The sequence below is a fragment of the Poecile atricapillus genome, chromosome Z, assembly GCF_030490865.1.
Source record: "Poecile atricapillus isolate bPoeAtr1 chromosome Z, bPoeAtr1.hap1, whole genome shotgun sequence".
Classification (NCBI taxonomy): domain Eukaryota; kingdom Metazoa; phylum Chordata; class Aves; order Passeriformes; family Paridae; genus Poecile; species Poecile atricapillus.
The window spans coordinates 83,931,387-83,947,851 of NC_081289.1; the positions used below are offsets into that span (position 1 = coordinate 83,931,387).

General features: G+C 36.1%; 1 protein-coding gene across 1 annotated transcript in view; it reads right to left on the minus strand.

Annotated features, from left to right (window-relative positions):
• MCTP1 (multiple C2 and transmembrane domain containing 1) overlaps positions 1-16,465 on the minus strand; it is a 220,215-nt gene that overhangs the window by 110,923 nt on the left and 92,827 nt on the right. Inside the window, exons 11-12 of the mRNA XM_058825862.1 lie at positions 12,547-12,640; positions 198-300 (exon numbers count right to left, since the gene is read on the minus strand). Of these exons, the coding sequence (XP_058681845.1) occupies positions 198-300; positions 12,547-12,640 (197 nt within the window). The remainder of the gene's footprint in view (positions 1-197; positions 301-12,546; positions 12,641-16,465) is intronic.

Here is a 16,465-nt window from a genome sequence, read left to right on the forward strand (position 1 = left end):
ATAATTTCTCTAATTTTTTATGTCTTCAATCCTCAAAACATACTGGATGTTTAGTTAAGCAGTTATCAGTATGTCATCACCATCCTTCTTTAGAACTACCAGTAATCATTTTTGCTCCCTCTGCAACACCCTCACCTCCTAAAAACTACCCAAAACCACTGCTCGTCCATTCCCCCCACCTAAATCCAGACACCTACAATGTGAAGATTTTGTTCCATTCTGGATTGAGGTTCCTGTAGACCGTATGTGTCAGCAGTCTGTCATTGTTCAATTCAACTACACAGAAGGGGTCACTTTTACCTGGAAGAGAAAATTGTGAACAAATTTCATGAACTAAGAAAACACATGATGAGCAAGCTGTAAATAAAAACAAATTTTGGGGGCTGTTTCTCATTTTCTGAGCTTCACTGTAACGGATGGTTTGGTCTGTACGATATTCAAGATATCCATAACACACTACTCATCTCCGTAATCTATTAACATTCTTTGCTAAAAGAACAATTTTTCTGCCTTAAAAAAAAAGGGGGGGCTGGGGGCAAAAAAAATCACCATACAGACTCTTCTGATGAAACACAGCATGTTCCTAAAAATTGCCAAGCACCCTTGAGAGACAGCTAGAGAACTTTACTTCAATGATACCAATTCTCCATCGACTTTAAAGATAACATAATGGGAGTGTTTTGATATGAAAGAAATGTATTATTCTGTATTTTTTGTAACAACATAGCACCTACAAAAATTATCCAAAGACTATTGTTCTGTATTATGTTTCACACTGAACAAATTCTCTCCCCAGAATCAAAGAATCTTAAAGACAACCTCATATAAAAGCCTAACAGATGGCAAAGTGGGCAAGTATAACTAAAGAACGAGATGGTATGGGCTGGAATGATGGGGTGTAGTCTCAGCACAGCAGCAAGGCAAACATGGTTGATATTTTATTATATATTAAAGCACAAAAAAGTAGTTTGGGGTATGTTTACAAGGACGGCCCCCAGCATGAAAGCCACCAAAAGAGAAAGTGTGAAGCTGCTGCTTTGAAAAATGCATTATGTAGATAACTGTGTGCAAGCAGGATAATGGAAATGGAGGTCTATGGTTTTTTCCTTTAAAGAAAATCAAGTGTGTGTGTGTTTGTGTCCTTAAATATTAAATAGGCAGATTACAGCAAAAGACTGCACACAAGCTTAGATATTAAGGAAAGTGCAAGAAAAATGATTACAACTGCAAGTTTTAGGGGTAGAACATGAAACTGACACTAACCCTTTTATGGTTTGATTTTGGAAAGGTGTCGTGGTTTAAGCCCACCAGGAAATAAGCTGCTCCCCTCTTCCCCAGCCTTTCTTTCAGGTGAGAGAAACTAAAGGCAGAAATTATGGGATGACATAACAACTTACAGGAAACAGTATTGAGATAAGAAAGCTAACAGTAACAGTCTACAAGAGAGGGTGATTACATGCAAAATGCTCACTGAGTCTGACACACCACCTCCACAGATGGTGCCACCTAACCTCTCCTTCCACCACATTTTTTCCCACAAGCCTGAGACAATAAAAAATAACAGCACACAAACTTTCCACACCTACACTTTTTCTCCCCAAGACCAAGACAGTGAGAAAAACTACGATGTTAGACAAATCCTCCAGTTGGGACCAGCACCAACCCACTATTCCTCTCACCACACACTCCCCCAGAAAGGAAGTGCACTGCCCCCATCTTCCTCCACCCGAAGCCATGACCTCTTCCTCTGGGAAGTGAGACTCCCTGATCAGTGATGATTTGAGTGTATCATATAGATAAACTCAAATATAGAATAACAGCCTAGATGTTGCCCCAGGCTCTGCCCTCACACGTCCTTGACCATACTACAACAAAAAGGATAAGAAGAAAAGCAGACACCTGAATCTGATGCTTAAGAGCAGCTTGGCTGTCTGAAAAAGGAGTGCTCTGAAGTGGGAGAAAGAAAAAGGTGGCAGGATTGGTATCTTCAGTGTTTCAGGGCAATCCTGAAATTTTCTAGAAGGTTAAGGAGGGGTAGTGAGGTAGACCTAAGGAACAGCTATGATGGAAAGAACACTAATGAAAACATGAGGGGCATGGTGGGGATGCCTCTTTCAATAAAGAGACAATAAAGGAAAGAAATCAATCAAAGGAAAGAAATTGTGAACTAAATTATTTAACTCATAGTTCAAATTATGTCAGTAATGGCAACTGCTATAAATGCTGTCCAAAACAGAGGCATGATATCCTGCCTTTATATTTTTATTTTCTCCAGTAGCTGAAGGGAGTAACCTTTGCCTTTGGCAGAGTACAAGTATACACATTATTTTCATGTAAGTAGAAAGCTGAACAACAAATTGCTGCTACCTGGACCCAGGGGAACTTTGTCTAATGTAAATGAACAATTGAGTTGTGTAGTACCTCTTGGGTTGCTCTTCTCTCCAGAGTTTTCTTTGAGCAGTAAGCTGTTCAAAATATATTGAATGTTGGCATTGGTCTTCCACAATTAAATCTAGCATACTAGGCAACTGTATTTCTCAATGTCTTCAATAACTCTGTATTATTTTTCATGCATTATTAGAAACCATAAACTAAGTAGCTACAGTAGCTACATTAGTGGGGCTACATAAAGGATAGTAGGGAAGCACATAATTTGTTCCATACCTTATACAAATGACAATGAAATCTATACTTTGACAAAGCTGTCCAGGGACCACATCTCCCAAACTGCAGTATTGATTTTGATTACACCAAGGGCTAACGTGCATATTATCAACTTTAATGATAACGAATAATTGTTTTAAACATATTGTGAATTACAGTTAATTGATGTTTACCTTCTCTAGAAAATCATATACTGCTGAATGTTTCCCATTATCTTGAAAAATGATACAATTAATTAGTCAGCAGGAATGGACTTACCACACATCTCAAGGTTCTACTTCACAAGGCTAGAAGATGATAGTAAATCTAAACCATTTATATTATTTGAGTTCTTTAGCTTTCAGTATTTGAAAAAGAAACACCCAGAAGATAGCTAAAGAAACAAGGCAGCACTGGCACAACAGGTGGACTACTATATCTCATTATTTGAAGTATTATCAATCATTTTTGCATATGGTGGTACAATGTGAGTTGAGCTTATTAAACATATACAGACACAGTAAATTACATTGCAGCATATACATGCCATCTTCTGTAAACAAAGAGGGGGTATTTACTACATTTATTTCTTTGCTGTTCCCCTTGGCATGCACTTTTTCAATGACTCCTCTTACAGATTTACATGGATATAAATCATAATATGTAACACTAATTACAGAGCTCCTCAATCAAACCAAAGACAAATTGTTTTTAGAAATTAAAAAATCCCTCACTTACAGTCAACATTCCACACATCCTCCCTCCTCTCATTTGAAAATACTACAAAAACCAATTTGAATAGAGGCATTATCATGACATGGTTCAAGAGAAGGTTCAAATACCATGGCTGACAAAGAGAAGTTACCCAGCTTTGAACATCTCTGCGAAGGAATGTTGGTTTTATCAGATTTACTGGGTTACAATGTTCCCATATGCACCTTCACCATTGCCTATGGGCACCTCTTCCATATGCTGAAACACAGCTGGGCTCTGAAAGGCACCACTCATTGCTGACAAGCTCAGCATAAGGTATGGCAGTCATTAAGATAGTAATCCAAATAAGTGAACGTGATCCAGAAAGACAAAGACAGAACAATGCATGAAGACTTGGTGAAACTTGTATCTATCTGTCACATTTTCATTATTAGAAAGACTAAATGCTATCCTAATTTCCACTGACAGCCTTGGCAATCTGCTGCATTTCAAGAGTGTTCAAAATCATGGGATCATTCCCAATGAAAGCCTTAAGAGAGCATTAAAAGAGTAAAAAATATCTTTAGACTCCTTGGTCTCTAGAAGGACCCAAAAGATCCAACGACGCTATCTTATTCAAAATCAGTACCTTAAGCACAACATCCTCTAACAAAGGCAGCATCAAAAAACTTCTGTCAGTTAATGTGATTAGCTATTTTAAACAAGAAATACAGAAATGGTTTTCCTCATTTTTTGGGAAAAGAACCACACGTGATCAGAAGAGTATGTAATCTCCCTCTGGCCTTTCTAAAAGTACACTTAAAAACCTCTGATTAGTCTTGTGCTGTCTACACTCAGTTATATCATTTGATATTTTATTGTCATGGCAACAATACCTTTCACCATAAACTAAACCACAACTGCTGTATACAATTGTATATAACCTGTCATACATCAAGAAATTCTACCAAACTCTCTGTATCTACTGAGGGTATTCCAACTAGCAATCCCTGCTCTGTGCTTTTTGTAGGCTACTCCAGCCACTGTTCCAGTGACTTTAGAGATGTATTCATCAGGCAGACATCCACAACAAACTTCTCAATACAATCCTCAACATGTACAACATGTACAAGTGCTCTACAAGAATAAGATGACTGCCACCTGCGTAAGGCACACATTAAAAGCATGCTCCCAGCAGCACTAACACCAACACTGAAAATTTTGAGTATCCCATGATCACAGCAGAGCTAACTGCTATCACACCTTACCACTGATTGCAGGAATTAATGATAAAAGTAGGTAGTGAAAAAAACAAAGTACACCTTCCAACTTACTGAAATCAAGCCTTCAGAAAACCTCAATACAAAGTTATGTATCATTTATCCCTTCTTCTGCTGTAATGTCTCATATTTTTTGGTCTCTACTTGTACAGTCCTAAGGACTCCTGAAATTATAGAAATAAAACTGCTAATTTACATAATACGCATAACTGTAAGGAAAAGCAACTTCTCTTTTGACAGATCTCCCTCACCCATTTTCCCCCTTTACCCATTACAAAACTATACTATCTGAGAATGAACTCTAGTTCTAATTTGTCATGTATGTCACCACTAAAAAAACCCCTAAAGAGCTATTATCTTTTGAAACTTTGACTTCTAGTTTTGTTTTTATCTTTGAGGCTTCTGAATTTTAGGCCACGTGTTGCATCTAGTTTGACAAATATCCTTCTTTGTGCTATGCTGTCTTTAGACAGTGCAAGACCAGAGCACAAACTGAGATTACCTTACTTAGATCTAAGAAGAGTATTTTATTTCAGTCAGCACTGTGTCCCTCACATCAAGCACACATTAATTTAAATTAGTCTTTTACTTGTCACCTTATTCTTCAGAACTACTGTATGTCCCTGGATGAACTGTACACCCATAATCTGAAATCAGCCCCAGCTCTCCAAAAGAGGTAGCAATGAGGAACTAGAGATGTGTTACTTGTTGTTTTCTTCAAAATTCAAAGTCCCTCAGAGCCCAGAAAGTCCTTCACAAACAAATCAAAGTCAGTTGGTATCTCAGATTCATTATCTGTTTTGGTTGGTCACCTAAACATTTTTCTCCTACAAGAAAATATAAAATGCACTTTTTTCATGATGGAAAAGAGACATAAATAGTGATTGATAGAAGCAACCTCAAAATATTTAGAAAATCAAAACAACAAAGCCTCAATCTCCACACAGTTTCAGCTTCTGGATTTTCTTCTCAAGTAGCCACAGCAGCACACAGCCTGTGTTTTTTCAGGGGAAAAGTTTGGGAAAGGCCCTTTCCATCAGTTCAAAGACCGCAGGACTTCAATCTAACTCTCTATGCTGGTACTCAGAAGCAAGCACCAAACATATTAGATGACTTGTGAAACCTTGAATCACGATGGTCATGGGCTGGTGGGCTGGTCGCACACCACTGCAGCCACCTTCCAGGCTGGAAGCAAGCTGAGCTCCAATCTAGGGGGCAGCTAGAACCACAAACCATTGGGTGTCATCTCAAATTCAACTACAAAATTACTACTTTTTCAAAACAGATGGTAAAGACATGTGACCAATTCAGATGCAAGGACCTTTTTTTTGCCTAATCATGAACTTCACCTGAGTGTTAGAGCTGTCAAACTGGAATATGATATAATTTATATTTCTGGGCAATTTATAAAGGCCTCCCTTCAGTGGTCCCCAAGGTGAAAATCATCCAATATAAATTTTTGACTCTTGGCAAACTGTTTTCCAGCAAAAATTAATTTTGGAACACAGCAGTTTTTTCAAACAGAGACTTCAATTGAGTGTAACTGCAGTTTTGCACTCCCTAACTCCACTTGTATACAAAGCAGACTTTCCTTTGATGAAAAGCTGTCAAATCTTAAATTTGAACAACTTGCTTGCCATGTTTTATGCAAGTTCAACAGTGACATTTTTTTATTATAAAGCCCTCTTACATACGTGCATTTGTCTCTGCAAGACTATATGTCATATGCTTACTATCCAGTTAATATTGTAAAAGAGTTTCAGTAAACTAAAACATGGAAACATCTATATTTCATGCAGTAGGATAATTCTCTGCTTTAAAAAGGAAGAAAACACTTGTGTACAGTAAAAAATATCATGCTTCTTTATCACCAATCACTGAAATTCCAGCCTGTAGGAATGAAAATTAAAAATCACAAAGACCTCCAGTCACTGTAGAATGGCTCTTACTCACTTATTAAGGCTGCCATGGTCTCTTCCTAGGAATTACCATTGATATAATTGCTCTTCAGAGTATATGCAAGCCAGAGAGCACATGGCAGATCTACCTGTCCTCCAAAAAACTTATTGCACTTCTGAAGTATTTACTCATGAGGTTCAGCAGAAAGCATTGGGCTAGATACCCATTAGTCCTTCAGAGATACTTCTACCATAGCTATGGAAAACATGTATGGTTTCAGTATAACTCCAGGGAAACAAATAATTTAATAATTTTTCCATTTCACAGTCCATTAAGTTACAAAAACTGATAAAAAGTCAATTTCAGCATTAGCTAGACCATGAACCAATTTTTATAAAATCACTAGCCTTTTTCTAAACTAAATACTGTATGATTTTTTGCATTACTGACATTACATTACCAAACTGAACTAAAAATGCTTTAGACAGTTTAAAAACTTTACAAGGAATTTCAATTTAATTTCTACATTTAAAACTCAGGTTCTCAAACCATAACTTCATGAAGTTCTACTTTAACATGGCTATAAAGGCTAAAATATTGTTTGAATATTTCATAGGCTATTATGATTCCCTCCTACCTCTGGCCATGCCTATCCATTACAGATCTAAGTCTCCACAGCAAAAAAGGCCTTTATTTTTTTAGAAGACAAGACAGCCAGTTCATGACTCTGGGGGGCAGTGCCACTCATGCAGACACTAATGTCACTAATGTTGTTCCAAGCTCCCTGCCAGCCAGCTGCTTGCAGCAGAACAGTCAGCCTGACCTTTGGCCAGGAGGAGGAATGGCTCAATAGCATGAGAAGCTGCCTTATCTAATGGATTAAGTACAGAACCCAAGCGAAATGCCACCTTTGACAAGGACTTGCTCTGTTGGCCTTAGCTGAGTCAGTTAACCTTTCCTAGTTTTCCATCTTAAAAATCGGAATTATAATTCTACTCTATCTGTGATGATACAAACATGTTGCAACAGACTGATACTATGAATGCTTGAGGTATCTTACGAGGCAAGTCAGTGTAGTACCATAATCAAGTTAAACTCATCTCCACAGAATACTTTAAAAAAAAAAGAATAAAAAAAATTCACAACCCATCCTTTCATTGTATGCATAATTAGAAATGTTATGGTTATCAAAAAATATCTTTTAAGAAAATATATTTTAAAAATATCTTATAATTCCTGTTTTTTCCATTACTGTGCTAGAACTGGTACTTAAAACTCCGTACCTTTGCTGTATGTGACACTGGACCAAAGTCTTCAGGTGACCTATATGAAAAGATGTGATGAAATATTTTGTCTGCCATAGAATTCAGCACATCTACTAGATTTTTGTACTTTGTGGAGATAGTTCAAGTGTATATTGAAATCTGTTTGCACTAATTGACAGAGCAAATTACTTTTGGAACCATATTTCCAAAGGGCCTCTGAATTTATTCCTTCAATTTTACACACATGGGCTTCCATACCTTTGTGAATTTAATGTTTGTGCTCATCACTCTGACATTTCCTAGCATTTGAAGAACCATTTCAAAGACCATTCTTGCACATGTGATGTCAGAACAGTTTAGCAGGACAGATTTTAGAAAAGACATTTACATCCAGCACAATTAGCCATCTTGGTGTCTTCATCCTACTTTCAAGTACTGTAATCAAAATTTTAACATGGAATTTTCTTGAGAGGTTGAATTCCAGACAAAAAACTGGGAAAAAAAGAGGAAGAAAACAAAAACCTGACTCATTTTCTATGCTTAGTTTCTCTTCTTTAGAGGAGCAAAAGTCTGAAAAGCTTTTGAAAACAAACCTAAATATCACTGAGCTCTTTAATAAAATCTCTGATACATAACGTTCTGAAATCACAGTACTCAGAAAAAACACAGACAATTGATTAATAACGAGGACAGAAATGCAAATAAATTTACTTCTAATGAAGACTGAAGACACAGTAATCAAAGTGTTAAAAATTCATTTCATGCACATTTCACTTGCCTCTTAGCTGATATTTATCACATAATTCTGTGAGAAAGTGGAGCCCTAAGATGCTCCAGATAAATGTCTCAATTAATTGCACAGAGATAGCCCTCTTTGAGCTGAACCAGAGCTGTGAGCTCTTTATTAAAAGCACTATTCTGTAGCCTGTAACCTTGTTCCTTGACTCCTCTCTAGTTTCCAATTTAAACAAGTCCCCATGCGGCCCACTCTAAAGGGCTTTGTCTCCCTGTCATTGTTATGAGAGCCAAGGCATCCTGGAAGTGTGAAATCAGACCTCATGAGCTGAACGGTTCCCCAGGGAACACAAGACCTCGCAGAAGGTCAAAGTCATGGGCTGGACCATCTGAAAGCGTCTGATCGCTGGTCTGTGACACAGCAAGAAGGGTGGGGGCAGGGGGAGAAGGGAGCCAGGGGGCTAGAATTGAACACATCTTAATTAAGCCCAAAGACTACAAAACAAGCTATTTTTTAGTCAGGCCACCTTATGGAGCTTGAGTTTTGCTCTGCTAATGAATCTGAGTTGGTAACTATTATTCCTTAACAGCACAGCACTTTTGCTGAAATCAATCAAATTTGTGGCACATCTTTTCCCACTCTGCTTACTTTTTATCAATGAGAAGGCAGAGATTTTGAATTTTATTTCATTTAATTTCAAGGAAAAGGAGCAATGCATCTGCCCCAGTAAAAGAGAGGCAGACACTGCCTTGCAAAGCCAGCAGCCTTCCACAACCACCTACACCTGACTGCTGCTGAAGGTATAGATATATCTGATTATTGCCTAAACCTAAACTATGTCACTGTGAAAGGCTTATTGCTTTGCTACTTGTAATTTATACAGGTTAGGTGAAACCCGTATGTATAATGTCAGAAGCCACTGTGATGAGTCCATTACACTTTAGGTTTTACTGAACCACCAGAAAATCTCTTCACATCAAAGGATGTCACTGCAGGCACAGCACCTGTCCTGCCAGGGATCTACAAGCAGTCAAATCCTTGAGAAAGTCTGCCAGAGATACCATGAGCAAGAAAAGATTTAGGGAAACAGGAATAAACTCTTTCTAACTCGAGATTTAGGGAGAAAAAAGCCAGGCACTGAATAGCTAAAACACAGTGTAAGATTCAATTGAAAGTTTCTTCTCAGAAAGAGAAGGAAACACTAAACTTCATTATCAATATTTTCCCATTCATTAGATTACACTTTCAAAGAATTTATACTAAATAATATGTAATTTCTAGAAAGGTGTATTTGCTCTGACTATAATTTCCAACAGAACATAATTTTGCATTGGTGGAATACCTAAAGTTGTGTATTGATCACGGAACTACACTATTTGTCTAGGGGAAACAACCTCAGAGACCCAATAATTTTCCCAAAGGCCCTGGTCCTGAAAGATACCGTATTTTTCAGCTCTTCCAAAAATCAAGTTAAGCTTTCAAGCACTGGTGGGGAATCTCTCAAGCCCTGAGTGGTTCTTCCTCTCCTAGATCTCCTGGCATTTGGGTTGAGTGAGAAGTCAGACTGTTCTTTTCTGGGGTATTTTTAATAGGCAGTTATGGCATGTTCCAGCAGCACAGTATTTCAAAACCTGTAATGTTGACTTGTTCCCCTGCCTGCAACTTAACTGAAATTTCAGCTTATCCTGGCACATTATTCATTGCATGTACATGTGAGGGGATTTGTAAGCTGAGACCCAAACCACCATCTTTAACCACTCTTTTCCAAAAAAAAAAAAAAATCTGTACCAGCCTTAAGGATTTGAAGCACACTGTCCAACATTATTGAAAGTGGGGAAAAATAACTGCCCCTGGTTATCAACAGTTTATTAGGGGCTTAACTGAAGTGACCTACTGTAGTAGCATTCTGCTGAGGGAAGCTGTGAGCTTTCTGAGGAAAGGAGTGGAATTGAGGGTTTCATTAAAAAGTAATTTGTGCTTTTTACTCACTCATTCAACAAGAGTCTCAACTGCTCTTTATTCACACAGAGTTAGTACAGTGTAACAATGCTGCTCAATGGATGGTACAAAGGAAAAATGTCACATTTTGGAAGGGGAAAAAAAATCCTTGCAATAGTAGTAGGATTGATGACTACTTAAAAGATTACAGAAATATTTTTCCCTCTCTGATTATGTTTAATGATGGAATGTTAAGGATTTAAAAAATCTACTCAGCTCAAACTAATAAATTTTGATTTATTACTTCACATGAAAAGATTCCTGGAAGTGAAATGGGATATGGTTAGCAGACAGGAAACAGAGCAAAACACAGATACCATTCAGTTGTTCTACCTACTTTTCAGACTCAAGGACAAAAGATTAACTCTGAAAACACAATACAGTAAGATGAGCAAACCAGTCCTTAGCTTTAACTCATAGAAGCAGTCCTTAGTGGTGTAAGTAACACCACTGATGACAGCACTCTCCACACTAATTACTTAGTTGAATAAAGGTGAGTCAAGTTTTTACATAATTTTTGCAAACATGATTTATTGACAATCACCAAACACCTACTATATTTCTCACTATTACTATTCAAAGTTTAATTTAAAATTAATGACCTGTACATAAATACAAGTTACTAAAAATAGCTATAAACTACAACAGTAGATAATATAACCACCTCATCCTCATTTCAAAATACCCGGTTACTTTTGTTCAGAATATACAAGATTTCTATCACATATGGAATGTGCAGCCATCTTACAAAATACATCGCTATATAAATGCTTTTTCTTACTAACAAGGGAAGATACTAAGTGTTCTTCCCCATCTTCCTTTCTGTCATGCTAAATATAATGTCTGAAAATGTTTGCTAGCTCTATACATCTTTAATTGAATCAAATGTATTTCCAAAATAATTGTTCAACCAGCACAAATAACATGTTGATTTGGAAAAGTCAAAAACTGAACGAGATCAGGGACTGAATTATCCCATTTGTCCCTGAATAACTTAATCTCTCTCTGTGTTCAGACAACATTGGATTATAAGGTCAAACCAGATGGAGGGATCTTTAGAAGTATTTCTACAACCTCACCAAAAATAGAATCTGTTATTTTGTGTGCCACAAACTGGATGATCAGTTTCAGCAATAAAATGTTTGCACTATTACCTTCTCTAAAATACTGGTAGTCATGTTAATTATCAAAAAAACCTACTAAATATCAAGTAAGATGCTCTAAATCTGTATCTGCTTGTTTAACAGAACATTTATTCTATTTTCCTTTTACTTTCTTCCCATTTTTTAAAATCTTCATTATTATTTTAAAGCAGAGATGGCTATTTTCTGACACAGATGCCTCTCATTTTGCTCCATTCAACTCAAGCAGTATGAAGGTAATTGTACTTAGAGGAAATGTGGCACTTGGACACTTCTGGATAAATATGGTCAGTATGCCTAAAATACTTTTTCTGTATTTTGCAAAGCAACATGTTAAATTAACCATTCAACTTATAAAATAGAACTAAAAAAAAAAAAAAAATTTATTTTCCTTATCTTAAAAAGATGAGCAGTAGCTATAGAAAACTGCATTCAGTTGAACTGTCTGAAACCGACAGCAGTCTTGCTAAATATCTGACAGATCTCAAATGGTTCTTTTGGCAACAACTTTCAAGTAGTATCTAAGTCTGGAACACTTTATTTGCCTTGTCCCTTGGAACATAATGTTGATAATTTTGAACAGCTTCATCTATTAAAACAGATTTCTTCTATGTAATTCTTATAGGATGTCTGATGGAGAAAAAATATGTAACTCACCTTTATCAGAAATAACCTACACAGGACTCTGCTAGCGTTAGAATGACTTGCTGCCTTACTTACAAAACTTTCATTTCTGTTTAGATTTTTTTCTTAATGAGCAGAAGGTGAAAGTACACAAGCAGAACATAACGTGTAGATGAACATTTGTTTTAAGCACTTTTTTCCCCAGTTCTAAAAACACCAGATCTTACTACGATATTCAGTGTCACAGAAACTAAATGAATCCTTGCCTGTAACATCAGCTGCCATCAATGCTTCTGCCCTGATAACCTTCACCTGAAGAAATCCCACATCACTGATGTTATGGAACATCATCATTGGACTCTAAAAAATAATAAAAAGAAAAATAATTCTGGATTGCAAAAGAGACAAACCAAAAGCAATATTAATATTCTCCTCCCTAGTCCAGATGTAAATTATTATAAATCTGTCTACATACTCAGACTTTTAAATATTATTTGCTGAAGAGTGTGAAGATGTTTGCATTTCTTCCTATATTTTGCAACTTTTAACTTATCAATGAAAATTACAAAGGAAAAGTTAGAATATTATTGATTAAATATAACACAAATTCTAGTGAATTAATCCCCAAGTACTGTGGAAATAACTGTCCTTCAAAATTTGAAATTCTAGCAGTATATTTAGAAATTAACACAAAAAATGAAACAACTCCTCTCCCTGAGTTATTTTGCAAGATCTATGTTCACATTTTCCCTCTGATGGCTCCAATATTATCTTGAGCAGTGACCTAGGGCCAATATAGATTTTTGTAGCTGACTATTACATGCAAGCTTGTATATACCAATACACCTATATAAGTTTGTGAATAACATCAGCAAAAGCAATCAAAAGAGGATAACAACAACTTAATAATGTTCATAATAATCACATGCAGAAAAGATAAAAAAATAATTAAATATGTTTCAAATTCCATGGCAGAAAGCTCTTACCATAAATCATTATATTTTTAGCATAAATTTCTTCAATATATACATGCATTAAGAAGAGGAAGAAAAAAGAGTTCACTACACTAACACTTGCATTTATTCACCCAACACAGATTTAGAAAGCTTATTAAAAACCATGTTCCACTGCTGCTCTTTTTTCAAGTAACTAAAACTAACAAACTGGGAGTATTGCATTAATTAGGTGTGACATGCTATAATTCTCAAACTCTAGCTATTAGTATTATTTAAAATTTGCAGAGTTTTAAATGATAAAACATGTAATGCAACTTCGAATCTGAAATCAATTAATAACTAGTCTGGCTTTATTGTTCAGTTCTTAGATAACCTAGGGGAGGAACTCCAAAATAACTTAAAATTAAATTTGCAAATCTATATATGTGGTCACATTTTTGGTTGGTTTTTCAAGTTTTATTCATAAATATTAGCCCATACCTTTATTTTGAAATATTTTTAAATCTGGACTAATGTGTTTAATGCCTACAGTCTTCTCTAAAATTTTAATGTGGTGGAAGTTTTTCCACTGCCTATGACAATGTCCAGATTTCTACAGAAAGCAAGCATCAGGACAAAAAAAAATCAAATCAACAATTCCTTAATTTATTACAGAAGCAAAATTTACTGTTATGGAAAATGAGAATAAATTACATCACTGAATCTAAATACCACAGATGCTGCTTAAATGAAATATTAAATGTCAGCTTGCAAAAACAGTATGATTTTGCACAGAAAATCTATCCATGAAGATGTTAGACATATAATATGCATCCCTGTCTTTCTATTAATAAGACAATTCTAACAGTTAAATCACACTGATACTAATTTCACAAACCCCAGCTGACCATTTACTGTTTACAGTGAAGATTTGACCTTGCTACACTGAACTTAAAAATCTAAGTGTAGCAGCCCATATGTTATACACATGCATCATATTATAATGGGATAACAGTGAATGCATTTTTACCAATTTTAATAAGAGAATAATCATAAATATGACTTCAAAATACTGATGGTCAATTTTAATAAGCACACACTCAACCCCTTGTTTATGTGCTTACAAGCTGAGGGTAGCTGAGATGGTATTACAGATAGCACTGGTATAATTCAAAAGCATCTTGGTACCCCATTTATTACAATGATGATCAGTGTTTGGGAGCTTCCTATCAGAATTACCAGAACAGAGATAATTCTGCTGTAATAGCATGATAAAAATTATAGGACTTACAAAAATGTTTCCACATTCTACCCAAGTTTCCCAACAACCAAAACAAGCACCAAACTGTAGAAATAGAGCAAAGCAAAAGCCAAATACAAAGCAAGAAAAGAGACGGCACCCACTTCCTATGATGCCATATAGTCCCCTTTCTCCAAATTTCATCCTGGTTAGCCCACTCTTCAAAAGGGTGACAGTGCTGTCTTTTGCTTTGCCACCTTTGTCAGAATCCCACAAAATTTTTGAACCTTTATTTCCAGAAAGTAGGAGGCTTAGATTCATTTACTGCACATACTGACTGGGGAGATGATGAAAATGAACACAATGCCGCAACAGAGGCTCTTGGAGAAGCAAATTACTTTAACACATTACTTTAAATACATAACTTTAAGTAATGATTTATCAGATGATATTCTGCCTTCTTATTTATGATTATTGTTGAAGGTACCAAAAATCCGCATAGTTTCTGAAGCCTCAAATTTCCATGGCAGAGGAATCTGTGATTTGCTGGGAATCTTTTCAGCCCTCAATAGATGGGAAAAGATTGAAATGCTCTGGAGATGAGTCTTCTTTATTTTTTTAATGAAAGGCTGTATAATATATTTTCTGTATGGCTGCAGCAGCTGTCAGGAAGAGCATCTCAGTTCAGCTCTATTATGGGAGAAGCAATACCCCATCCCATGGCATTGAGATACACTGAGGGGCTAGTACTGATTGACAGCTTGTCACCATGACGTCTTATTCCATCTCTGTTATGGAGAAAATTAATGTCACACCACCAGCCTTATGACTTGCTGTCATCTTAGAACTGCTCACCTTTTATCAGTGCTCTAAATAACATTTCAAGCCCATCGTCTCACAGTGGACAATCTGGTCAAGGGACATTAAATCGGATGACTGTGAAATGTCATAATAAAAATGGAATGCTAACAACTTCTCTAAACTAGCTCCTCTGGTTTTTAAACTGTGACAAGGGGGACCATGAGTTCAGCACACCAGTTCTGAAAAGGTCATACAATCTCTCTTGGTCTGTACCCATTAATGTGCCCCCCTCCTCACCCCAAAAGGAATTAATCTTTTCAGACAATTGTGGTAAAATAATGGTTCAAACAGTAATGCCTGTTTAATTTGTAAGGCTCTGATGTTCAGCTACAAATGGTTAAGTGACAGTAATAGAGTCATTTTCTAAGGCTATTTGATCTGATGGCAAGGTCAGCTCATTAACTGTTTTTGGCTGTAGAAAGGGTGCAAAATACATTTCTCAAATGAAAGTTAGATTTTTTGAGAAGAAATAAACCCCAAAATACAGCCACTCAACAGGGAGCTCTGCATCTTGCTACTTGCATGTGTTGTCTTTGCATTAGTTCTGAAGTGCAGATATGAATACCAAAGTCAAAGTGACTATCAGTGAAAGCAAACTACTTGAATTAAGTTAATCTTGGTAATTTTTTTCTTGTGCTGGTAATTTTAATAAAAACAGTGGAATTTATCAAAAAAGTATTTAAATGCCACAATTTTCAGAAACACATCATGAGAAATGCATACCTCTGCAATATGAATGTCTTCTTAAAATGTAAATGTTTTGAAATGCATACACCCATGTAAATATATGAACAGACACATATCCTTGTATTTCCAAGAAACAAGAATAAACCAGATCAATTTTATACCACATAATTATGCTTTACACTGGGAACAAAAAATTGAGGATTTAGGAAAAATTATTAATGATACAGTCATAACATGTTTCTATACTGCTACTGAAATAATCAAAACCATCAGTATCACTTGTCTGCCGTATCATCACACAGAATAAGCCACAGAAATATGTTATTGTTGCTGCTGGTAGCAGGAACTATGGCACCTCAAAAACATATCCATCAAAAAAATTATTCTACTTATAGACACCTATTTTGACAACCACAGACTGCCTTGGTGGATTCCAAAATGTGCAGTAACACTCTTAATTGT